This window comes from Misgurnus anguillicaudatus, chromosome 4 (assembly GCF_027580225.2).
Source record: "Misgurnus anguillicaudatus chromosome 4, ASM2758022v2, whole genome shotgun sequence".
In the NCBI taxonomy this organism is placed as follows: Eukaryota; Metazoa; Chordata; class Actinopteri; order Cypriniformes; family Cobitidae; genus Misgurnus; species Misgurnus anguillicaudatus.
In genome coordinates this window covers 12,409,029-12,434,116 of record NC_073340.2, presented here as the reverse complement: position 1 = coordinate 12,434,116, position 25,088 = coordinate 12,409,029, and the positions used below count along the sequence as shown (strand labels likewise).

Below are 25,088 nucleotides of genomic sequence, written 5' to 3'. Positions count from 1 at the left end.
TAAAACTTTACTAGGCATTTACATTAAGATAGAAAAAATTGCATAATGATCTGATTTGTATTGTACATGGAATTTAGAAATCCACGCGGAATAATTTATCAAATCCTTTTGGGAATGTTGTGGTAATTATGAATATTTCAGGAACTGTTTACACACCCGTAGTAGTGTGAGTATGTTCTCAAACTGGGGGCCAGGGGGGGCCTAGATGGTTCCGGGGGCCCCAGTTTAATGACAATTTATAAAATACATTCATTTATCATAAAGTCTGTGTAATTAAACCTCAGAAAACTAAAGCACTTAAGCAAAAACACATTGTATAATTTAATATGTTTTGTGACATAAATTTTCTTTGAGGGGCCATGAAGAGATGCACGGTACACAAGGGAGGGGGGCATGCCGAAAAAGTTTGAGAACCACTGACTTAATACATATGTGAATACATAATTAGCATCTGATTTATTCAAAAATCTCCACAAGCATTAAAATGTCCACACAGAATGTTACCTCCATTTAAACAAGTGCTTTTCCTCAGTGACCAACATGATAAATATAAATCTCTTAATTATTTAGTTCACATAAACATCTGCTTCCATGCAGATATTTTGAGTTTAAAAACATTATGGGGTGGTTTCCCAGACATGGTTTAGATTAATCCAGGACTAGGCCTAAATTATATTAGGACATTTAAGTAGTTTGTATAAACATTTCTTATAAAAAAACAATACTGGTGTGCATCATGAGACAAAACAATGACACTGATATATGTTAAGATATGTCTGTACAAGATGTTTTTAAATTAAGGCAGCTTACACATGCAATTTTATTCTGGGACTAAGATAAGCCCTGTCCAGAAAACCTTGTTCCTGAAAGGGCACCTGTCCTGCAGATTTCACAACCCCAATCAAACACAACGGAACCTGCTAATCAAGTTGTTCAGGGCTAGTTAAAACAGAGGCAGGTGTGTTTGGAGTAGGGTTGAAACTAAAATTATGGTGCCCTCCAGGAACAACATTGGACAACAGGGGTGGACATTCCTGGTCAAGGAGGGCCACAGTCCTGGAGAGTTTAGCTCCAACCCTAATCAAACACACCTGAACGTCATTTGCAAGTAAAACTAAAGACTTTTATTTGATTTTTCAGGTGTTTTATTAGGGTTGGAGCGAAACTCTGCAGGACTGTGGCCCTCCAGGACCAGAAAAGCCCACCCCTGCTATATAGTGTAATAGATAAGTAAAAGAACCTTTAAGCTACTTATGAAGGCACGTTTAAAGAAAATCCCGAGAAAGAAATGAAAGAGATGCAGACTTTTAAACAAATTTTAATGCAAAATAAAAAAAAATAGATCCAGTATAGTAGCTCTTGACTATACAATAAAAATATCTAAAAGAAAACATAATCAGTTGAATGAGAGATACAATAAAACTGTTTTCAATTTCTTAATTGCCCTCTTGTGGGGTAACCGCAGCTGTATAACATCATGCCAATCTTAAATAGGATTTATGAAACAAGAAAACAAAGTGCCCAACACCACTGCGGGGGTGACCAAAATGCAAAAACTTAATAAAAAGCTTCATGTCTTTTGTGCAGCGCACAGTCCCCTTCAAAACACTAGTTCAGCTATTATTATTGGTCATTTCAGATGGTAAATGTTAACAGTACAGTATGTGTTTAATAATATAACCTAATCTTAGTTTTTAGATGCTAGAATTTACAGTGATTTATGACTTAAAAAAAGTGTCCATTAAGTCTTCACATTGCATACTTCTGGGTCCATTCTCTTGCTAGTCTGTTGTACCTGTGTAAAAACAAATAAATCATGAGATTAACAGTCTTGGTTTGTTTTGAAAACTGACTTTAGCCTGTGTATGTATGTTTGGTTGTATATTGGCAGTTGGTGTAACTGGTACAGCAAGGCACTTGGATCGCCAAGGTTGTATGATCAATTCTCAGAAACCCATATACCTAGAAAATGTCTAACTTTAAATGCAAATTGCTTTGAAAAATACACGCAAACACAAATGTGAAGTGTGCAAAAAAGTGAAGCAAAGCATTTGGATCAGATGAGAGTGCAACTATCATAAATAATAATTTTCAAATATGTTTAAATCTTTGAGTCAGCAGTGAGCCGCAGTGGTTATTAATCCTATTCAGAACATACACAAGCCTAGTTTCCATTACAGATTTGCCCAAACCTTTGGCAATATTTTCTAAAAACTATTGCAAAGTGATGGCATTTCCATTAACCAATCTTATGCAACTAAACCATATTTTTTCCACTTGTGATGAGTCATTCCAGAAATCATTGAGCCAGACATTGGTAAGTTTATGTATAATCACGCCACCGCATTAGTCATTACTTTTTAATCGAAGGAAATGCAGAAATGTTATGGCAAGGAAAGCCCCTTATACTTTGAATGGGCCACGTATGAGGTGTTTCTAGGAAGTTATAGTACATAATTTCTAGGGCCGGGACTTTAACTTTAAACATTTTTAACGCATTTTAATCGCACTTATTTTTGCACCGCGGAACATTTCTCATTGGATGAGTTTCGGCGGACCGATTATACTGGAGCACCAACTAGCGTTCATGACTTCAGACAACAACAAACCACAGTGAACATGAACGAAGAAGCTGATGAGATCGCTTTGGTTGGCCCCGTGGATGGGAAATTGTGCGGATGGAAGCGTCGATAAGAGAATGGTTGTGTGTAAGCTATGCAACAAGGAATTCGCATATCACCGCAGCACATCGAGCCTCAAGTATCATCTCAATGCAAAACATATAGCAGCTAGCGTGGACGTTAGCCCGACTCCGAGTACAACGACTTGGTTGAACAAAAATAAACAATATTTTGTTGCTTAAGCTTATGTATTCAGTCATTATTCATAGTATACTAAAAATCCATGTGAAAAAATAATTTCTCAATGTTCTCAGGTCAAATATTTATATGTGATTAAAATGTGATTAATTTCGATTAATTAATTACAAAGCCTCTAATTAATTAGATTAATTTTTTTAATCGAGTCCCGGCCCTTGTAATTTCACAGGTTTCAAGAATGATCATGTGACCTTTACCGCCTAATGCAAACATAAAAATATTTGCGATATTGACGGGTTTCCATTTAACATATATTTTTAATTCGCAATTTTAATTTGCGCAATTTAAAGGGTAACTTCAGCGACTTCAGACACTAGGTGTTTCTCAATGTCAAGAAAGGATCCTCGGAAGCCAGAATTTCGAGGATGCTATGTCATCGACATCCGTCGGAGGACTGTTCCAATATCGAGGATCCTCGGAGTTTCAACCAAGGAACGAGTCCTTCGTTCGAAAAAAAAAAATCCCATATACAGCAAAGGATGCATACGAGTATCCTTTGTGTTCTTTACGCTCTCAAATCACCCACAATCCTATGCGAGCAGCGCCGAAAGCACAGCTTTTTACTGACTTAATGACGCGCACTTGCTAAAGAGGAGCCTCGCCTAGCCTCTGAAGGTGACTTGGAAAGACCAAGTATCCTTGACATTGAGAAACACCTACTCTGATTCAACACCAACTTTGGCATTGAAGAAATATGCCTCACAAATCATATGATCTTCACACCATTGTTGAAATTATAAGTCTGAGAAATCCCACAAATCTAGCCAGATACATTTTAAGGGGCCGGTCACACAGAACGCGTTTATGGCAGAGGCAAGTGCCTTTTTTAAAAGGTTTTCTATGGGCAGTAAGCATTATGCGCACTGTTTATCCGCACCGAACCGCTTGCGTTTTGGCCGCCCCTTCCGCGCCATGTGGTTTTGAAGGAGTGCTCTGAGAGGAAAAGCGCCTGACGTCATTGTGTTCTTCTATTGTCCAATCAAATGAGGGGACAGGTGGGCATTCTGTTGTGGTGACAGAAGTTTGCTTGGAACAACCCGAGACTGCATTCAATCACTGTCTCCTGCGTGTTCGTACTAAATTTCACAAACGCTCGTACTATAGGCGATACAGTGGTTGCCTAGCAACATAAAAAGCCACAGAACACTGCTCTTGTTTAAAGTGACCAAAAAAAGGCAGTGTGTTGCACCTTGCATTTCCAAGCGTTTAAAACGCGTTTGGTGTGATCAGCCCCTAAATCCGCTAGCTTTAGACAGACACCTTAGAGCAGTGTTTTTTAAACTTTTTCAGCGTGCGTGCGCCCCCCCCCCCCCTTGTATGGCGCATTCCTTCGCCGCCCCCCAAAGAAAATGTATGACAAAAAACTGTTCTTAAACTCAACTTTTAATTAAACAAAACATATTGAATGATACAAAGTAGTGCTGTTGGTTAGTAGCCTTATTTTTTTGGGTTTAATTGCACAGAATTCATGATGAATTTATTTATTTTATAAAATGTCAAAAAACTGGGGCCCCCTGGCACCGTCTCGCGACCCCCCAGTGGGCCCTGGCCCCCAGTTTGAGAATCACTGCCTTAGAGCAATTAAATCTACTGTTTATGTTCATGAATTCCAAGTCAGGTGAGCTTTATAATTTTATAACCTCTTATACATAAATAAATACTCAAATAATTAACTAAAGATCTGTACTCTTCTGTACCTTGGGCTGCGAGATTGTTTGGTTTTATTGGTTTTCCATGATACCTTTATTTTTCCCTCTGCCTTGTTTTGTTTGACTGGCATCATGTTTACATGTGCCCTACTGCATTATTTATTATATGTTTTTATTGCATTGTTTTATGCAATGTTAATGTTGTTGTGCTTACCAATAAAAAGCCAGACAAATATGTTAATGCTGATGTTGTTGTGAGGGCAAATAAATAAATAAATAAATACAGCAGGCAAACCTTTTTCTCAATGCATGTACTTACTTTTCTTTGTCTGATTTGTAGATGTGTGCTATGTCTGGGACTAAGGGGTCATCAGGATTTGGATCACAAAGCAAAGAACATATGGACAAAAGAACTGCGAAAGAGATGAAAACAAAGATTACAAACATTACATCTCACATTAGGAAACAAAATATACAGCACCACTAGGAATGTGATGTTGAGGAAATTTCACCACTCGGTGTGTGACAAACCCGGTCATCATTTAAAAAAAGAAAGAAATAGATTTTTTGTATGAGGTGCTTGCTTGTTAAATCGCTTATAAATGCGTGTGCAGCCATTAGCCTTTTAAATTAATAGCAATGCACTTATTTAAGTGCTTGAAGTGAGCCGGTGCGTGATGGTAATTCTGACATGTTGCCCGCACGTCCCAAACTTTAGGAGTGCATTTTGGACTGAACATCGGGACAACAAAAAAATGAACTTGCTAACATTAAACATAAAACTATGTTAACAAAATGAATAAGTATCCAAATGTCAGTCAGCTGGCGGCGCCTCACTCTCATTAAATGATAAATAAAATGTGATCTCTTTCAAAAGAGGCGTTTCTCAATCTGGTTGTCATAAACAAATGAGTACCGTCCACTCCAGTAACTGACAAGAGACGAATGACGTGAACTCCACTGTTTCGTTCTCATTGGTAGTCTCCCCAAAAGTCGCTCAAAATTTGCATAAAGTTAACATTTCTCAACTTTTCTCATCCAGTTGCCAACGGTCACTCTCGCTCGTGTCGTCGGAAGTCGCCAATCTTTCATTGAAATCAATGAGATCGCGTCGCTCTGCTACTGCTAGTCGCTGCTAGTCTACAGGGTTCCTGCAGGTTTCATCAAGTCAAATTTAAGACTTTTTAAGACCTTTTTAAGAAAATTTAAGAAAATTTAAGACCAAAGCGGCACAATGATCTCAGAAATTCTCAAAACATTATATTTTTATTATATCTTTGTTTATTTTTTTTATTTTTTTTTTGACAAATAAAATCCACTAATATGGGAAGATCAGTATGGTCAGCTGCTGATATGTGGCTTGTTAACATGTTTTACACTTTCTCCACCCATACGTTATGTGCATAAATATGGACTATACCGCCATCGCATTTATTCCCCTCTCTAATTACACAATAATGAAATGAAAAGGAAATTTACTATTAAAAGGCTGTTCGTGGTTTGTTGTGTGTTGCAAACAATGCCGTTTCTAAATCCGAAGGCTGTAGCCTCCAGAGGTCGCATTTGTAGGCTGCATATGAAAACTGTGTAACACTAAAGTTGACTCATTGTTGATGGCGCGGGAATTGACGGCCTGACTGTTTAAGTTGATTTTTAATAAAGCAGTGTTGATTTTTTCGCTTCTGGGTCCTCTGTTTCAGAACCTTGCAAATGCTCTGGTAAGCCACGGGCTAGTTGGTTAAAGTAACACAGAAAAGATTTTTCTCGCCAAACCTAGTGTACAGTCGGATCACAACATCTGAAATATAGCTTATGGCATGAATTGCGTGGATTATAATAGCCTACATTTGTATTCTCTTTAAAAAATAATGATTTAAAACTGGATTGAAGAGACATTCAGTGACACGCAAAGTGCAGAACTTTTCTTTTTAGAGGCCCACCCATCAAATACATTCTTCCTCCATCACTGAGGCATTTTAATTTACCATTTTATTTTTTTTCGGACAACCTTTTCGGGAATAAATGGAGGTAAGAAATTTAAGACTTGGGTTAATTAAATTTAAGACCTAGGGTGAAAATCTGGCCATTTTTAAGACTTTTTATGGCCTTAAATTTAACTTTCTAAATTTCAGACTTTTTAAGACTTTTTAAGACCCCGCGGGAACCCTGGTCTAAATGCAGCTTGACTAAACTAAATGATTTAATTACTATTAAAAAAAATCTAAAGGATGGTTTTGCGGTGGGCAAGTGATGTAACAGTTGAGAGGCTGACCACTGTGTAGCAATGGTAACATGGACTATCGCAACATGCCCAAGCAACACTAAATATACGGCTGGGCGATATGGCCAAAAAATAAATCTAGATTTTTTTTAAGAACATTTGACAAAGAAACTTTTTGTATAGGTTATTTAATGTATTGTTTGCTCGGACCGTTGCATTTTCAATGCAGTATAACACTGTTGTAAGTTTCACTTTGACGGTAACGAACTTCCATTCAAAATCTCGATTCCCCGATTGAAATAAAATCACATCCGAAATTCGAATTCATGGAAAAAAAAGAAGGTAAAATCACCCAGTCCTAACTAAATAGTACCAGAAAAATGTTTTACTGTAGTGCTGTACCTTTTGAAACTGTTAGTGCTGGAGACCACTGTGACCTCAGGATGTCCAGGCAAATACTTCCATTACTGTTAATGTTGGGATGGTAGATTTTTGTTGTAAACGCTACCTGTTAAAAGGTGAAGGGCGTCAAAATGCTATTATGAAAACATTATAAGTAATATAATGGGGGTGGGGTGTTACTATCATTACCTTTGGTGGCTTGAAGGGATAGTCTGTAGGAAAGTGAATTGTGAGAAAGAAGACCCCCCCTTGGTATGGGCTGTCACTCTAAAAATGCAAAAAATATAAGGCAGAACAATTTCATTCCTCAGACTGGTTTCTTGTTTTTCAAATGATTCCCAAAAGCATTGTGAAAACATCCCCATTCAAAAGTATTATTAGTCAAAACAAACTGCTAAAGGGCAATGATGTAAATACTTACAGGTCCCATTATTGTTGCCTGCCAGTGAAACACTACAAATAAAGGAAAGAAGAGGTTTATTGAAATTCTAATGAGTCAGATATCATCTGTTGTCATGTGAAACAGACTGAAGGGTAACTTACGGTCATCGCCGACAGGTCCAGCAGAGCACTGGGCGGGAGGATCCCTCTGCAGATCCTGAAGCTCCTGAAATCAATAATAACTACATTGAAATACAATTCGTTAAGTCACGGCATGTTGAACAAGTTATGTTTACACATGCCATTGCCTACATAGTATACAGTAGCACAAAAAGTATTAAGGCAATTACAATTCTGCCCACAAAGCGATAAACGCAAATAATAGTCAAAAAAGTTTTGGTTGGGTGAACGATGAGGTAGGTTTTAGAAGTAGACGATTAATCGGTTTTGCAGATTAATCGGCACCGATAGTTCATTGGTGGAACAATGGGCTACCGGCAAAAATCCATGCATAGAGTTGCATCCTTTGCTTAATAACATTATATAAAGTAATTCCTAGATACTGCATTAACAGAGAAACAACAACAAGAACCTAAGTTTGTCTTCAAGACTGACAGGACGCTAATATTAGTAGCAGTGTTGGGGGTAACGCATTACAAGTAACTTTAGTTACGTAATAATATTACTTTTCTGAAGTAACGAGTAAAGTAACGCATTACTTTTTAAATGTACACATTAATATGTGAGTTACTTTTTCAAAAAGGTAACTCAAGTTACTTTTTTAGTTTAATTAATTTGATTAAAAAATATGTACTGAATTAAACTAAACGTATGCACTCTCTGTGCCTGTGTGGAAACAGTTTGAGTCAGAAACTGAGATGGCAGGCGGGAGCTCAACATTTTTGTGATGAAATGTGCAATTTCTGAATGCAGAACTTTTTAGTCATAAAAACACCTGCAAGGCCTGAAAGAGATCAAGCTTTAGCCAAGAAAAAGTAACGCAAAAGTAACTAAAAGTAACGTAAGCATTACTTTCCATGAAAAGTAACTAAGTAATGCAATTAGTTACTTTTTTTGGGAGTAACTTAATATTGTAATGCATTACTTTTAAAAGTAACTTTCCCCAACACTGATTAGTAGTACCTCAAACAGTTACACAAAAATGTTTACAGATAAATTCAACTCAAATGTCATGATTACTACCATATATTTGCATTAGTTTATATCCAGCTGGTTTATCCTTGATGTAGTCGGCTAAGCTGTATATTTAAAGTTAATAATGAAAGAAAGCAAACTATATGCAGCTGCCGGCTATATTACCATATCCAACAATAAAAAATTTATTTCAGTTCTTTATCATCACTGCAATACATCTTTTGTAATTTTGATTAGACAATCATTAAGTATTAAAACAGAAGCAAATAAAATGCAAGACTATAATATACATTTATGTCATTTAAAAGGTAACCAGTGTGAAGCATTTACTTCAATACTTATTAATATAATTAATTTATTTATTTTATTTATAAATGTATTTATTTTCCACATTTTCATGGTTCAGTACTATTACTTTTGGATTTTGTTTTAGCACTGTTTCACTCTGAGTGTTATGTTTGTATTTATACCCAGAATCCATTTTAAAACTATTGGTCGATTAATCAGCAAGTACGGACCAGCCTAGTCATCGGTAAAATCTGTAGACCTCTAGTAGGTTTATTACAGAAATGACAAGGTGTCTTCAAATGTTTGTATTTTCAGGACTCCAAAACGCCATTCATTGTTTTGTAAACGAGCAGCAAAAACACATAAAAACTGGTTTAGTTTGAAAACAATGTCGTGCAAACGACCCCTGAAATCACTTTCAATGTGTCACACATATATGTACACTATTGGTCAAAAGTTTTAAACACTTGACTGAAATGTTAATAATTATCTTAAACATATAGGGGCAGTTTCCCGGACAGGGATTAGACTGGTCCTAGACTTAAACACTTTTAAGAGCTCTCTAAACTGAAAACAACTTGCACTGATTATCTTAAAATACATCAGGGCCCTTTGTTTTACCTCAAAATGCACACAGGTAATGTTTTTAGTAAGGCATGTTTGTTAAAACTAGTTATATTTCCTAATTATACTAAGGCCTAGTCCTGGATTAAGCTAATCCTGGTCCGGGAAACCGCCCCATAGTGTATGGTTTAAGGGTTGAAATTACTTTCGTAGACAAAATTATAATTATACCTGTGTCAAACAGATCGGGGCTCCAGACCAACCTTTTTTACTAGGAGCACAATAGCCCCCAACTGAAAATTTTAGGGGCGCACCCAGAAAATTTAGGGGCACACACCGTAATTCAACAAGCTAACCAAATATTCACATTTCTACTAATTTCCACTGTATTACTAATAAATACTTTAATGATAGATGCAGAAAGTACAACGTGCTGTAATCAAATTCAGTGTCACATCACAAAAAAAGGTCAAATTTACTGGTCGCACATGTGCGAGTGGATGTAAAATTCAGTGGCACACTCTCAAATTTTGGTGGCAAAATGCTTCCATTTGGTGGCAGTCTGGAGCCCTGCAGATTAGGGGTGTAACGGTACGTGTATTCGAACCGGACCGTTTCGGTTCAGGGCTTTCGGCACGGTGCACACGTGCACCGAAAGGCCGAATGCATTTTGTGTGTGCCTGTGCGGAACATAATACGTGCGTTTCCGCACGAACATATTAAGTGGCGGAAGTCTCCGTGTTCAGCGCAAGTCTTCTGTCAAACATATAACATAATTCGGCCCGCAGAAAGATTTGTATTTACTTAGTTGTATATCCGTTTGATTATTGATGTAAACGTTTACGTGTCGTATCTAAAAGCGCATGTTCAATGCGTGTCAACGCGCTGCTTTGTTCTTTCAAAAGTCCGTGAGAGGATGCGCGTCTTTCGTTGCTACGCAATCATGAGACGCGATTTCTGTGACAGCGAGAATAAGGAATGCGTGATCAGATTTTTCATCTGCACATCACGTCAATCATATCATTGTCACAATGCGATCAGCTGGTCGGGACAGAGAAGAGCTGTAACCCGGGTTTACTTAACTGTTACTCAGCTGCGGAGGGGTTCGTTAGTAAAGTCACAGGCAGCTTACATTGACGACACAAGCAAAGATTAGGAGAAACATGCAAAAGATCAAAGATGGCTATGTATGCACCTCACTAATCTCAAAATGAGTGTATAATAAGTATATCATCATGTTGCTTGCTATGCAGTTACACATAGAGCAGTAATATTATTTTTATACAGAGATGGTACATAGCCAATTCAATACTGTGAGGTAAACAATCCAAAATAAATCAAAACAGAAAATTTTTGGTGGCAAAAATGTAGGCTAATAGTTCATAAATGTATTCAGGAATTGAATTTGTTAGTTCAAGGTTTTAGTAGAAAAAAGTTTAAGAGAAGATTAAGAAAAGAGTTACCTTCTGTTATAAAATAATGTAAAAAAGAACTTTGCAGTAGTATTTTATTTATTATTTTTTCATTTTATATATATTTTATGTGTTATATTTTAATAAAAAGTGTTTAAAAAAAGTGTAAACAAATTGTAAAAAAAAATGTATAGTAATAAACAACCTGCAGTTTAATGTTTGCATTTTTCCCTTACTGTACCGAAAATTAACCGAACCGTGGCTTCAAAACCGGGGTTCGCACCGAACCGTGATTTTTGCGTACCGTTACACCCCTACTGCAGATTAATTTCTGTTATTAGAAAACTAAAAGTTTTTAAAATTATTTAAATAAACCAATTCAACTGAAGATTAAAGAAAAAGCAGCAAATAAGAGCCCAGATTAAATGTGAACTTCCTCAGTATTCTTTAAATGGACAATGTATAATTTTTTTTAAAGTACTTTATTAGATAAAATCAATGCCTTGATTCAAAAATATGTCTTCATTGGTGTCAAATGACTTCTGGCAATGATCTGACTTTGTAAGCTTAGAATTTTTTTCTTTTTATTTAACCTGAATGGGTGAGTCCAAGGAGGCTTCCATGTCGTTCCGCCATATTGAAAAACTATAGAAGCAGAGAGCAACAAAAACACTAGACTACCGCAACTCGTTTCTGCAACGCGTTTCCATTCAGAACATGTGAACCAGCTGAAACGGACAAGGAGATCGGTGAGTACATAACGGCTACCGTAGTTGCAACACGCATTTGGAAAAACGAGGCGCTAGAGAGCACTATTCGTTTGAATGCAAAATACAATTTCACCACTAGATGGAGGAAAATCCTACTTATTGTCCCTTTAAACATTTTGGATGCTTTCAGTCACAACATAATTCCCACAGTTACATTTGTGTTATGCCATTGTTTGTATGATTGTATTACTATTATTATGGGGAAAATGTAAATAAAGAGCAAGTGAGTGTTTCAAAACTAGTTTTTAAATAGCAAAACCATACTTGTGTCACTTTATCATGAAGCTTCTAGAAGATTCGCCTGAGGATGAATTTGAAAGAATACTGAAGGAGTTCATATTTAATCTTGACTCTTATTGGCTGATTTATCTTCAATATTCAGTCTAATTCATTTCTTTAATATCTTTGTTAACATTTGACCAATAGTGTAAGCCACACATTAAAATGAATCAAATAAAATAAATAAAAAATGTAGTGGCACTAGGCAATAAATAATTGTACAGCTGTTTATAGAACCTAACTTTGAGACATTTTGCAGTTAACTGGTCCCAAGGTCATTTAGCAAGTTTCCAAATACTTCATATTTAACAGTGTATTTATTGATTAATCATTTAAAACAAACTTTGTGATACATTTTCCTTGTACCATTTTGCTTTAATATCACTTGCTCATGTTTTATTATTTATTGCAAAGACGATCAAACATTCAGGCTCTGACAGCAAATATATTTTTGTGGTGGTGGCAACCAAATACACTTTACTGCCACTCTATATACAATACGTTTCAGTGAGTTTGAGCTATACCAAGTAATAAAAAAACCACCCACTTCAGAAAAACATTAAAACATTTAACATATATTAAAGTAAAATAAAAATAAAATTAATTATATTCATCATTAAAATCAGATAATTCATTAATAGTCTTAAAGAGCTCATTTTAATAGATGCACAAATTGTGATTATACTGTATGCCCTGGAGCAAGAACTTTCGGGTAGTAAAAGAAGTTTAATAACACTGTCAAAGTGCGACAGGCATCAGTATTGCGAAACAGAAACTGCCAGACTGATCGCGTCATACTGGAGCTTCTGACATTCTGGTTATATTGCTTTGTGTCAAACACACAACAGGAACGACACCGCTAAATGACAATATTCAGTATAAAATATGCCAAGTCACCTGTAGGCCAGGTAACTCGTTATGTCACATCAACTGTGACGTTTAAACAAAAAACACAAAAGTGGTTTGTTAAAGTGGATGAAATGATTTGCTGTGGTTACTGAAGCTCGGGCAAGGGTCTTTGTTTAACACTGGGCCTTCTCGAACCCTGTATTATACAGATGGAAAGACCCGACAGCACATCTATTATTAGATAACGCTGCACATTTGCCAGTATAAATGGTCGATTTAAGAGTTCTGATAATACCAAATTACGCGTTTTATAGTTTGTTATATAAACATACAAGTGTATAGATGCTATCGCACAAAACACAACATCACGATTGACAATGGCCGGGCGACGACTGATCTGAACATTACAGACTGTAAACGAAACTAAATTTAAAGGGTGTATTCAAATTGTCACCAGTAAACAATAAAGAGTGGCTAAGCGGTTACGGTGGAGAAATACTGGTAGTTAGCCGGTGTATGCTACATTTAATTTATATCGTCGAAATATTCAGGTCTCCGCATTATTTCGAAACACTCAAACGTGACACACAATAACAAAAACACATATACCAATAATAGCATTACTAGTTGGTAACAGATGTTAGTTTGCAACTTGATCAGCGAGATAAAAAGGGTTAGCAGGTTAACAAAAACTTGGCTAACGTTGTCAGGCTAAAGGAAATCCTTCGGCGATTTGAAAACAAAGCTCTTACCTTCTGTATTCTCTTTAATGCCATGATGCCTTACTGTGTATGGTGCCCCAGATTTAATCAATGTTACTATCTGTGCGATATTATTGCTACGAAAAACCTCAGCAATACTGTTTCCCTGAGTTTAAAACCGAATGTGAACTGCGAGAAAGAGAGAGACAGCTGTAGCGCAGCGACCTCTCACTTCCGGTGCGGAGCTGAAGACAAAACAAAAGTCCTTATGTATCGCAGCCGCAATCGGAAAAACAAATAAATGTTTGCGTGGCGATCACAAAGTGACAGAAAAATTTCATGTGGACAAAGATGTTGTCAGTTTTGTAACGATCATTTCTTTATTGTCTCAATTTCTGTTTACGACCCAATGTCCGGAAAGGCCTTATGAGTGTCATATCTTATATATCTGACTGATGCCCATGTTTTTGTTTTAATTTATTTTATCTGTATTTAAACAATATATGCATTGTTTTAGTCTATGTTCATAGTTAGGGTACGATTTTTTTTGTAAAGTCAAAAGTACTGCCTTTTGATATTCCTCAGACTAGGGCAGCTTAATTTAGTGTCACAGATTCGTGTGACAAATGTATGCAAGAATTTAGCTATTAACAAAGATTATAATATACATTTTAAATAATTTTGCGTTTTATAATTATTGTGTCTTTATCTGTGCTTTTCTGGTTGCTTGCAAATATACACAATAAAATACATATAATAAATATAAAAAAGGTATGCAAGACATCGAGTAGAGCATCAAAACATAGATTATGTTTATAATATCACATAACATTTTTATATATTAACCTTAAGATATGGCGTAATACAATTAATTGAAATCAACTATTGCAAACATTTATTATTAACTGAACAGTAATTATCATAAAACCTTTTGTAAATAATAATACTAATACATAAAACATTTTGTTAATCTACAGCGCTGCAATTTATTCAAATCTTAGTTTAGTGAAAGTACGTCTCTGAATTTTAGAAAAATATTTTTCCCATAATACCCCTCGGTCAGCCCTTCAAGTTTAGCGTTGAATGGCGCCTTTACTGGACGAGCTGCGATAATCTTCAAACATACATTTTTATTTAATCAAAACTTACCCTGTTTTTATCGTGTACGAGACCTATATATTCCATTCATATTTTTGGGACTGTGTAAAGAGGTGTATAATGGCTCCATTCAGTTTAATGTCAGTCGGTGCTAATGTTTTGCTAAAGTCTGTTGGTCTTTTCTCGTATGCATCTGTTGTGAGGTGAGCGCGCTTCGACTCTAATATTCATGCTTGGCCTATTGCTTTATGCATCAGAAATTATTGCATTCATAATAAGACTGCACACGTCATAAACTTAAATCAATAATTTAAGTAAGCTTTAGCAATTTCTTGCACTGTCAAATCATGTCACGTTTTTATGTTCATACCATCTTTTTATTTACCATAGTAAAGGCGTGTGTCAGTGTTAAAGAGATGACTTTTTGAAATGAATTAATTTTAATAAAAAGTTTACAGCCTCAGTGCCTTTCTGTAAGATGCCTTTTGTACACTTAATAGTTTAAATGACATTTATGAATATCAGTCTTGTAATTTTGTTATTGTAGGTGTTCGTGTGCCGTTCCAGTAATAAAAAGTTTTAGCACTTCGACCGGAGTTGCACCCAAAAGACCCCTCACAGCTTACATGAAATATGTACAAGAGACGCAGCCCATCATCGTCAAACAACACCCAGGAAATTATCTCTATCACTTAACCTACTGTGCTTCACAAAGTTACCTTACAAAATGTCAAACCTATTTAACTTTAACAATAAACAGTCCTTCTTTTATTCAGGAGTAAAAAATGTGGATATCGTCCGAAAGATAGCGCAGCAGTGGCGAGCTCTCACTCCTGAACAGAAGCAGGTATGTACGCATGGCATGTATATTTAATAAGAGTTTAATGTTCATTTCTGAACACATTGAGTAATCGATGTGATGTTCCCGCAGCCGTTTCAGGATGCGTCTTTGGTAGCTAGAGAGCAATACAAACTTGATCTGGAGAAATACAAAGCTCAGCTCAGTCCTGCACAATCTGCTGCTATTGCAGAGGAGAAAAAACAGAAGCTCGCCAAAAGGAAAGCCATCAGGAAAAAGAAGGCGAGTTTCACATTCATCCATCTACCAGTTTTATACTAGAATTTATTTACATCCTTATTGCATTTCTTGTTTGGTTAGCATAGCCTTGTGTCTGTATCAGGTTAAAGAAATAATTTGATATTGTATTCTAGTAGATGATGGACCACCAAGTGGTGTCAGTATCTTATCTCTTGTATGGAGAAAAATGAGGGATTATTTACATGCAGTTCCTGACAGTCGTGTGCACAGCGAAATCGAACATGAAGCATATGAGTCTTGTAAGAATAGCTGCTTTATTGTAAAAAATATTGTGTTGTAACCACAGGAGCTCAATACTTTGGGCAAACCCAAACGACCCAGGAGTGCGTTCAACATCTTCATGGCGGAGCACTTTGAGGAAGCACGAGGAGATAATACTCAGGCGAAGATAAAGTCACTAAAAGTGATTTAAAAATGACATCACATTTCTTTCGCACTGCAAGCTTAAAACACTTAAACCAAACACAGTAGCTGAAACATGTTTTTAGTGCAATTTGAACATAAGAAACAATAGTTATGGTGCAGTTGATGCACCTGTTGGCTGTGTTAAACAAAAATACAAGAGACATCTCCCAAAACACTATCCGTCCGGTTTCACAGACAAGGGTTAAGGCTAGTCCTACACTAAAACATGTTTGAGCTGCCTGGTACAAAAAGTTTTTTGGTCTATATAGCTAATTTTGCCCTTTGTGACAACTGTGAGGGAGGTGGATTTTTTTGTAACTAACCTGTTTAAATTATATTAAAGGAATAGTCTACTCATTTTCAATATTAAAATATGTTATTACCTTAACTAAAGGCCAATTTATACTTTTGCGTCGGGGTTACGCCGGAGGGTACGCCAGACGCTACGCACGTAGGCAACGCCGTCATGAGCATTTATACTTCTGCGTTTGTGTTGCTCTGCAGTTACACCGCCGAAATGCGTAGGAGGAAACATAATGCATTCACGCCGACCAATTACAGATCTTGCGGTCCGCGTCGTTTCGACGTGTAGTTACATTTTTGAGGAGGTGCACGTCAGGTACTGCGAAGGGTACGGCGACAGGGTTCGCGTCTATGCGTGTGTTACGGCGTACCTATAACGTGCACCTAACGCAAAAGTATAAATTGGCCTTAAGAATTGTTGATACATCCCTCTATCTGTGTGCGTGCACGTAAGCGCTGGAGCGCGCTGCGACGCTTCGATAGCATTTAGCTTAGCCCCATTCATTCAATGGTACCATTTAGAGATAAAGTTAGAAGTGACCAAACACATCAACGTTTTTCCTATTTAAGACGAGTAGTTATACGAGCAAGTTTGGTGGTACAAAATAAAACGTAGCGCTTTTCTAAGCGGATTTAAAAGAGGAACTATATTGTATGGCGTAATAGCACTTTTGGGAGTACTTCGACTCGCCTGAAAAGTCCGCTCCCCTTCTCCCTCTCATAATGGGAGAGGGAGGGTGTTACTGCGCCGAGTCGAAGTACTCCCATAAGTGCTATTACACCATACAATATAGTTCCTCTTTTAAATCCGCTTAGAAAAGCGCTACGTTTTATTTTGTACCACCAAACTTGCTTGTATAACTACTCGTCTTAAATAGGAAAAACGTTGATGTGTTTGGTCACTTCTAACTTTATCTCTAAATGGTACCATTGAATGAATGGGGCTAAACTAAATGCTATCGAAGCGTCGCAGCGCGCTCCAGCGCTTACGTGCACGCACACAGATGATAGAGGGATGTATCAACAATTCTTAGTTAAGGTAATAACATATTTTAATATTGAAAATGAGTAGACTATTCCTTTAAGCCTTAAAGTTTTGCAAATTAAGGGTGTGGCCACTTGAACTGCCACTGCTGTCGAGCTAGGCGGGCGTGGTTTCAGCAACCAGCCACCTCAGCTTCACCCACGTCCCGTCTCTACCCATTTTCTGTTATTCGCAAGTGACGCGCTGCCAAGATGGCGACGGCAGGTTCCGCCAACTATTGGCTTAAAAAAGCTCTTTACAAACCTATGGGTGATGTCACAGACACAACGTCCATATTTTTTTTACAGTCTATGGTTTAACCAAAACCTCATTCAAAAATACAATTGACTATTGCAAAAATGCTAACTCGCGACTGTTTTGGCATCTGACCAACGGCAGGAAACAGTGCTTGGGTCCTCTCCAGACCTGGAAAAGTCTCACGGGTCCTTGAAATCCTTGAAAGTTTGTGAATCTGGGGGGGGGGGATTCAAGGCCCTGGGAAGTTTTTGAAAATATACATACATAGATACAGATCATTAAAAGTGCTTGAATCTATGAAAGAAGTTTTCTGGAAAAAAATCCATATTATTCCCTGTGTAGTGTAGGATAATATCATAAATTCTAGACTTTAAGCACACGTGCTAAACTTTTCGCTTTAAATGCTTATATCTTCTGTATGCGAATGATGATTCATACCAAAATGCTTTTTGTATAGTTGTGTTTGACACATGAAATTGTCTTGGGTTACGTATGTAACTGTTGTTCCCTGAGAAGGGAACGAGACCCTGCGTCCCTGTAACGCCATTTTTGGCAATATTTCAGATAGCAATATACTTCCTGGCTCCCGCGTCACCCTGTCTTTGTCGTTAAGCCTCACCATTGGTTGAATTTGATATACACATTCAGAAGCACTTACCCCTGGAGATGTCCCCAAAATGTCACTGCAGTGACACAGCATGAGTTTCCTCGAAGGGGAACTGTTACAATGTATCTTTAAAGGTAACACGATGTAACCTTGCTCTCACTTGAAATGTGTCACCACATTTAGTTCTTGAATTTAAGGGTATTGGACATGGAAAGTCCTTGAAAGGTCCTTGAATTTTAAGTTAACTAAGGTGTGGGAACCCTGAGTCATTGACAATTGCTTTTTTTTTTAAAGAAATTATCAGCTCTAAAATATCAGCTAGAATATATTCTTTGTATGACAAAAACCTCAGTGAAATAATTCTTATCTTCTCTTATCCAGTAATCACAAATGACTGTAAAAGTAATGATTATGTATTGGTCAAAAAGTAAGAAGCTTTTATGCGTTTTGGCTCAACGAGTGTGTTAAATGTCATTTATCTCTCCAGGCGAAGTTGAAATCACTGACAGATGACTGGCAGAGGCTCAGTGTCACACAAAAACAAGTGAGTTTCACCTAAATAACCCTCGTACTTCTTTCAGACGAGCATCAGATCTCAGTGTTTCACCTCATTGTATGTATATCATCTCACTTCACTGCAGATTTACACACAGTTGGCAGAAGATGATAAAGTCCGTTACAAAAACGAAATCAAATCATGGGAAGAGCACATGACGGAGATTGGAAGAGAAGATCTCGTTCGGCGAAAAGAGAGGAGATCCGTGAAGGCGACAGCCGCGAAGGACGCAAAGAAATCCAAAGTCACAGTGTTAAAGAAAAAAGCCATAAAAAAGAAAGCCTCTGATTCAGAAACAGCTGTGAAAAAGACTGTGAAGAGCAGTAAGAAGTGAGATGATGTTTGCTGTATAAAGGCCAGTACCGTCCTGAATAAAGACTCTGCTTTCTATTACAGTGTTTATAGTGTTCCAAGCATGAAGGTTTTAGGAGGTCCCCATATTTTCAACAAATCCTTTTTTTAAAAAGCTTTAATGCATTGTATTTTGTTCAGGATAATTTTGATCCTGAGTAACTGTGACGGCTCATGTAGTGTTATACTGAAGTCTATTTCTCAACATGACATGAACCATAATACTGACATCAGTTTTGCTTTTTGCTTCTTACATTGAGTTGTACATCACGACACCATGTTTTGTATATCTTTACTTACAAAATAAACCTTTACATTTTATATAAAAACAAGAAGTATTTACAACAACATACTAAACTTATAAAGAGACCATGAAATTGTTTGATGAGTGCTTACATTTTTTTTTGAAACAGTAAGTTTAGGTCAGACTAAAGCATGTGGGCTAACTTTTAAATCAAAGCAACAAATCATGCTACTCGCTAGCTTAGGACAACAAACCTTCATATTTAAAATATTTACATTTAAAACATTAAATAATTTACATTATGTAAAAACTGGGAATAAAATCACGACTTTGAGTGGGAATCAGGTGGCAGTTTGACCTCTTGCAATAAAGTGCGAAAATCAGGTGAGCACACCAGCTTGTGTTTGACGTTTCCCAATACGCACATATCACCAGTGAGTCCGTCAGACAGGCGCACACACACCAGCTGCTGCAATTACAAATATTATTCATTTTACTCTTGTGATATGCATTTATCAAAAAAAAAAAAACCTGAGCAACTTAAAAAAGTGAGGGAAAACAAAGTGATTATTTTTAGATGAAATAAATGCTGTTACAGGTGCAGTGTGTAATTTTTAGAAGAATCTCTTGATAGAAATGCAAAATAATATACAATATTATCAGGGGTGTATAAAGACCTTTCTTAATGAACCGTTATGTTTTTATTACCTTAGAATAAGATGTTTTTATCTACATACACTTAGGGTCCCCTTATGTGGAAGTCCCCATTTTGTGCCGCCATATTTCTACAAAAGCCTTTAACGGACAAACTTAATTATTTACTTTAAGTTGTTTCCGACGATGACGTTTTTCCGGTGGCAACTATCTATGCGTTTCAAAAGCGAGGGGTGAGCAGTGGACTGAGCCGTTGGTTGCAATTCACAACCGCTAAAATTTACACACCGCACCTTTAAGATTAGACACTTACCTGGAGGAAAGAGAAGGCTGATCCCTCTGAAATATCCAATGTCACATTTCCCATGAGCATCTGAACTTTACCAGACTTTCTTATCTGTAGTTTTCCTATTAGACCCTCAGAGAAGTCAGACAGTACAGGTGTAGTGGTCTTATCAGTCTGATCTTGAGAAATGATCAGGTAATGTCACAGCATTAAAACCTGATACAGAACACTAAAAATGATATCAAATTATTGAGATTAAATGTGAATGTGCCCTTACTTCATGAGGTCATATCACAAGAACAATATTTTATGTGGCACTATGAGCAGGGCACAAACTAACGCAGGGTTAATTGTAACATGGCTATTTTACGTACAGTATGTATTTTGATGCAATGCTTCTCCTGGGCTACATACTACATTCTTCTGTACACGCATGTGCAATCTACGCATACAAAGTATGCATGGTTACAAAAATCTGGCATTCTGATGTGCGTCTTGGACCCTCGCGTATGAACTATACTTCTAGCTTTAGATTGAGCACTGCTGGACCTCATTATTTATACAAGTTTGAAATAGGACCTTACTTGTGCTTTAACATGCGGCAAGTGTTTGTCTGCAGGTTTGGGGTCTTCTTTTCTTCTCTTCTCTGGACTGATCCGTTTAGGCTGACCTGGTATAGCATCAGGAAGCTGAATAAAAAGCAGTTCTTCCCTCTCAGAAACACTCAGCTGCTCAAATAATTCTCCAACCGTTGGATGCTGCGGGGACACAGACGCACCTCTGGACGATTTCACTGCATCAGATGTCGTCTCTTCTTTAACTGCAAACATGACAATGTCTTCAAATTAGTTTCTCAGTTAGAAACTGTAGCATGAAAGCTGCTATAACCAGCAAATATACTGCATAAACAAACACATGAAACTAATGTAGGCATAAACTATAACTTACATGTATTAGCTGCCTCTGTTGACAAAAAGCTGCATGCCTGATGGAGTGGAAGTCTTATTGGTCTTTGCATTGGATCGTTTTTTAATCCAGGATCATCTAAAAACTATTTCAATAAGAAAAGTGAAATGCTACACAATTAAACAAGATGTATTTCTTTTCTATGATGCTAAATTTCCTATTGAAACATATTTAAAGGCTCATTTCAACAGCCAATTCTCTTAGTTTAAGTCCCCCTGTGGTGAAAATCAGGTGTTTATTGTTGTTTATACATCTATGTGGAGTTTTTAATATGCTTTAAAACAATTGCAATTTGTAAATTGAATATTCATAACCATTGCGGAGTATTTTCTCTATAAAATGAAAGACACTGTCAGACTACAGGGGGACTTTTAAGTTATGTCACTTCTGAGATGTTTGGCTACTTTCCATGTGCTGCGTTTCAATTACTGACATTGCGAATTAAAAATATGGCCAATGGAAACACGTCAATTTCGCGAAAACACCCATATATCGCAAAAAATGTTTATACGCTTGCATGAGGTGGTTTCTAAGGCAGAAAAGGTGTATTTCGCAAAACTGCAATGGAAACATTGTTTTTCAGGTCACCTGATGCAAGAAAGTCACACAATTATTATTTGAAGATAACGCGGTATAAACTAAAAACCTCTGAGAAAAACCTCAATACGTGTCTGCTCCCAAGTATAAGAGGCTTTTTTGGATATGATATTAGTAACGGTACATTCACACAGGGCGTAAGCGTTGACGCTTCCCATTCACTTTTAATGGGAGACCTCATGCTTTCCCGAACTGAATTGTGGATCCGTTGCCGCCCTCGTCAGTGCCGTTGCTCACGGCAGAAGTTGAACATTTCTCAACTTTTCAAGCGGCAACGAGTGCATCAGCCAATCAGATCGCGCCTATGCAAATAACCTAGGCAGAGCCAGCCAATTACGTTTATGGTAGACCGGAGCATGTGTTGCGGCCACTGTGATTGGCGGTTGGCCACGCTTCAGGCAAGCCTTCCGTCAAGCGTTAACGCTTTCGCCCTGTGTAAATGTACCGTAAACCTACCAACATCAGATGACTTGATGTTTGAAATGACTTAGAAAAATTTGAAAATTTACTCGCATATAATAGATTAAAGGCGGGATGCATGATTTTTAAGCAACACTTTGGAAAAGGAAGGCGGGCCGAGTACCAAAACAAAATTGTAGTCAATCAGCAGTAAGGGGCGTGTCTACTAATCGACATCGTTGCCTGGTTTGTGTATGTGCGGGCGGGTCTATCAAAAGAAGGTCCAGATTCTATTGGGGTAGGGGCATGTTTGTTTAGGTGATTTTAAATGTCAAAATGACTTTCAGAGATTGTGCACCCCGGCTTTAATGGAAACGCCATCATTTCGCAATAGTGTTTTGTCGACATTTAGAAAATAATGCTACATTTTTGCGCAAATCTGCAATGGAAACGCAGCTACTGATAATCAGCAAACATCAGAAGGAACCTTCTCGTTAATCTTGAATATTTCGTTTTTGGACTGTTTACTTGGGTGAGTTAGTTTTGTCAACTTTAAGGTGGTAATAGACAAAAGTTGAAATGTGATTCTTTTAAGCACATCAGGGTCATTGTGTAGACTTACATCATCTCGTTGGAGTTTTTGTAAAATTTCTTCAGCATCATCCTGAGTAGTGATCTTCTCCTTTTTAATGGACTTTGTGATTAGTGCAGGATCACAATCTCTCAGGTTTGATCCTCCCCAGTTACCTGCAGGTGGAAAAAACAGTATCTTAAAACTTCGGTCAAATTGAACAGCAAAAGTTTCTGATGGTTTCACTATGAGTCAGTATTGTGTAACTGAACCCATTTTCCTGTAGGAATCTGCGGGGCCCTGTTCAAATATCGAGTGAGACTGAATCGTCTGTGGTTTCTCTCGCCGGCGTCTCTCTCTGTGTCTGTCCTCTCTGTCTCTTCTTTCTTTCTTTGGGGCAGTGTGGGTCTCCCCCTGTAGCCTTCAGAAAATAAAGAGTCCTACATGATGCATATATTCTACACTTTATATTTGGTGACTCACATTAATGACTATAAGAGTGTTAAAACAAAGTTGTTTTTATGTTGTCTTATATTTAAATTTCAATTTGAAATATTGTGGAAGTTACAATTTATAAAATCTAAACTTTGATTCACTTGCATCATTTAAAAAAAATATATAAGTAACATACTTGTATACAACTAATCGTGACTAATCATTTGCAGAATAAAAGTCTTTGTTTACATCATATGTGTGTGTATTGTGTATAATAATTATGTGGCATGTATAATTAAAAACATTTGTACATATTAAATATTCATATTTATATATAATATAAATTACATATAAATAAAAAAAATTATATACACATGTAAATATTTCTTAAATAAATACATGCATGTGTGTGTGTTTATAAATACATAATTATCATACACAGTACACACACATATATGATGTAAACAAAAAACTTTTATTCTGCAAACGATTAGTTGTTATGCAGCTCTAAAAATATATATTTCAGGTAAAATACATGTAAAAAAACAAAGTATTGTTATTTTGGTACATAAAAATTATATAATATTGAATGTTTTAGATTATACTTTACTTACTCATCTTTAGATTTGCGCACAGAGTTAACATTTGGCACGAAGGTTTTCTGAAGAGAAAGAATTGGACAGTCAATAAAAATGCCATTTTGGTGTTAAGTATGTTTTATCCCACAAACCTAACGCGATATGAAGTGATGACAGGCTGTAAAATTTTTCCAAAAAGACATAAAGAGGCTTAACCTTCTTAAATCCACCCAGGGTGAGATCTCTGGAGCGCAAGGAGCTCAGTCTGCCCGGCGGAGGGGGATTCAGTGACACCCGGCCCGGCAGACCTTTTCCCACAGCAAATGATGATCTGAAACTCGCCTCTGGATCCCCATCTCCACAACCAGACATCCTTACAAACAACAAAAACACGTGTTAAAAACTATCACTATAATCGAGGTGCGTCATTTAAACACCACAGCTTAGTTTTGCACAGCCCTCTGCATTATTCATACACGATTAACACGATTAACGATGCACAAACAACAGATTACATAGAAAGATGTACAAGTCGAGAGCATAAACACTGCGCGCGCATCCATTTTGTTTACTGCATCAGCTAACAAAGCGTTGCAACTCAATGCATGGTCGGATTTAGAAATGCATAAAATAATAACAGTGTGATTGTATGCTATACATATAAGAGAAAAATAAATACGTACTTGAACTTCGCGTAAACGCCTTAAGACATCTCTGAAATGTTAGCCGAGCTAACTGCTACATCCTTCCTCCTCAATATCCGCGAGTCACGTGACTGCGCTTCGCCGTCAAGACTGTAAAGTTTTAAGCAAACCTTTTAGAACAAGTTGTGTTATAACACACATACAGTTAATTACTCTAATAAAAAAAGTGTATGTGTGTAATAAAATTCTTAAATTCCATGACTTGTAAAATATGTTTTATAATTAATAACTAACTGTTAACTGACAGAAATACAAGTTTTTACATTAATAACAAATCTATGTAAATTAATAAAATAGTAAAAAATAAAATCAGAATGATAGACACTGGCTCTGTCTCAAAAGTTTGTAAGCTGCTCACTTCACTACCATTTCGTGGTGCAGCCTATAGGCATCATAAGCTCGG

The 25,088-nt window shown here is 36.9% G+C and overlaps 3 protein-coding genes across 3 annotated transcripts; 1 reads left to right on the top strand and 2 right to left on the bottom strand.

Moving 5' to 3' along the window:
- Positions 1 to 1,300: 1,300 nt before the first annotated feature.
- On the bottom strand, positions 1,301 to 13,803 carry ube2d1b (ubiquitin-conjugating enzyme E2D 1b). Its single transcript, XM_055175752.2, has 7 exons — positions 13,602 to 13,803; positions 7,695 to 7,758; positions 7,573 to 7,604; positions 7,341 to 7,418; positions 7,152 to 7,257; positions 4,848 to 4,941; positions 1,301 to 1,795 (listed from the first exon to the last, which is right to left on the bottom strand). Exons 1-7 carry the CDS (start codon positions 13,623 to 13,625, stop codon positions 1,750 to 1,752), a joined length of 444 nt encoding a protein of 147 aa, XP_055031727.1. The 5' UTR covers positions 13,626 to 13,803; the 3' UTR covers positions 1,301 to 1,749.
- A 790-nt stretch (positions 13,804 to 14,593) lies between these two features.
- On the top strand, positions 14,594 to 19,290 carry tfam (transcription factor A, mitochondrial). Its single transcript, XM_073866713.1, has 7 exons — positions 14,594 to 14,851; positions 15,196 to 15,325; positions 15,427 to 15,495; positions 15,580 to 15,729; positions 16,034 to 16,129; positions 18,832 to 18,888; positions 18,986 to 19,290. The coding sequence occupies exons 1-7, from the start codon at positions 14,769 to 14,771 to the stop codon at positions 19,232 to 19,234; spliced, it is 834 nt and encodes a 277-aa protein (XP_073722814.1). The 5' UTR covers positions 14,594 to 14,768; the 3' UTR covers positions 19,235 to 19,290.
- A 236-nt stretch (positions 19,291 to 19,526) lies between these two features.
- On the bottom strand, positions 19,527 to 24,797 carry LOC129420421 (DNA-directed RNA polymerase III subunit RPC4). The gene is made up of 10 exons (XM_073866714.1): positions 24,665 to 24,797; positions 24,198 to 24,354; positions 24,018 to 24,064; positions 23,241 to 23,389; positions 23,020 to 23,144; positions 21,384 to 21,486; positions 21,020 to 21,255; position 20,937; positions 20,463 to 20,614; positions 19,527 to 19,964 (listed from the first exon to the last, which is right to left on the bottom strand). The coding sequence occupies exons 2-10, from the start codon at positions 24,351 to 24,353 to the stop codon at positions 19,818 to 19,820; spliced, it is 1,116 nt and encodes a 371-aa protein (XP_073722815.1). The 5' UTR covers position 24,354; positions 24,665 to 24,797; the 3' UTR covers positions 19,527 to 19,817.
- Positions 24,798 to 25,088: the final 291 nt, after the last annotated feature.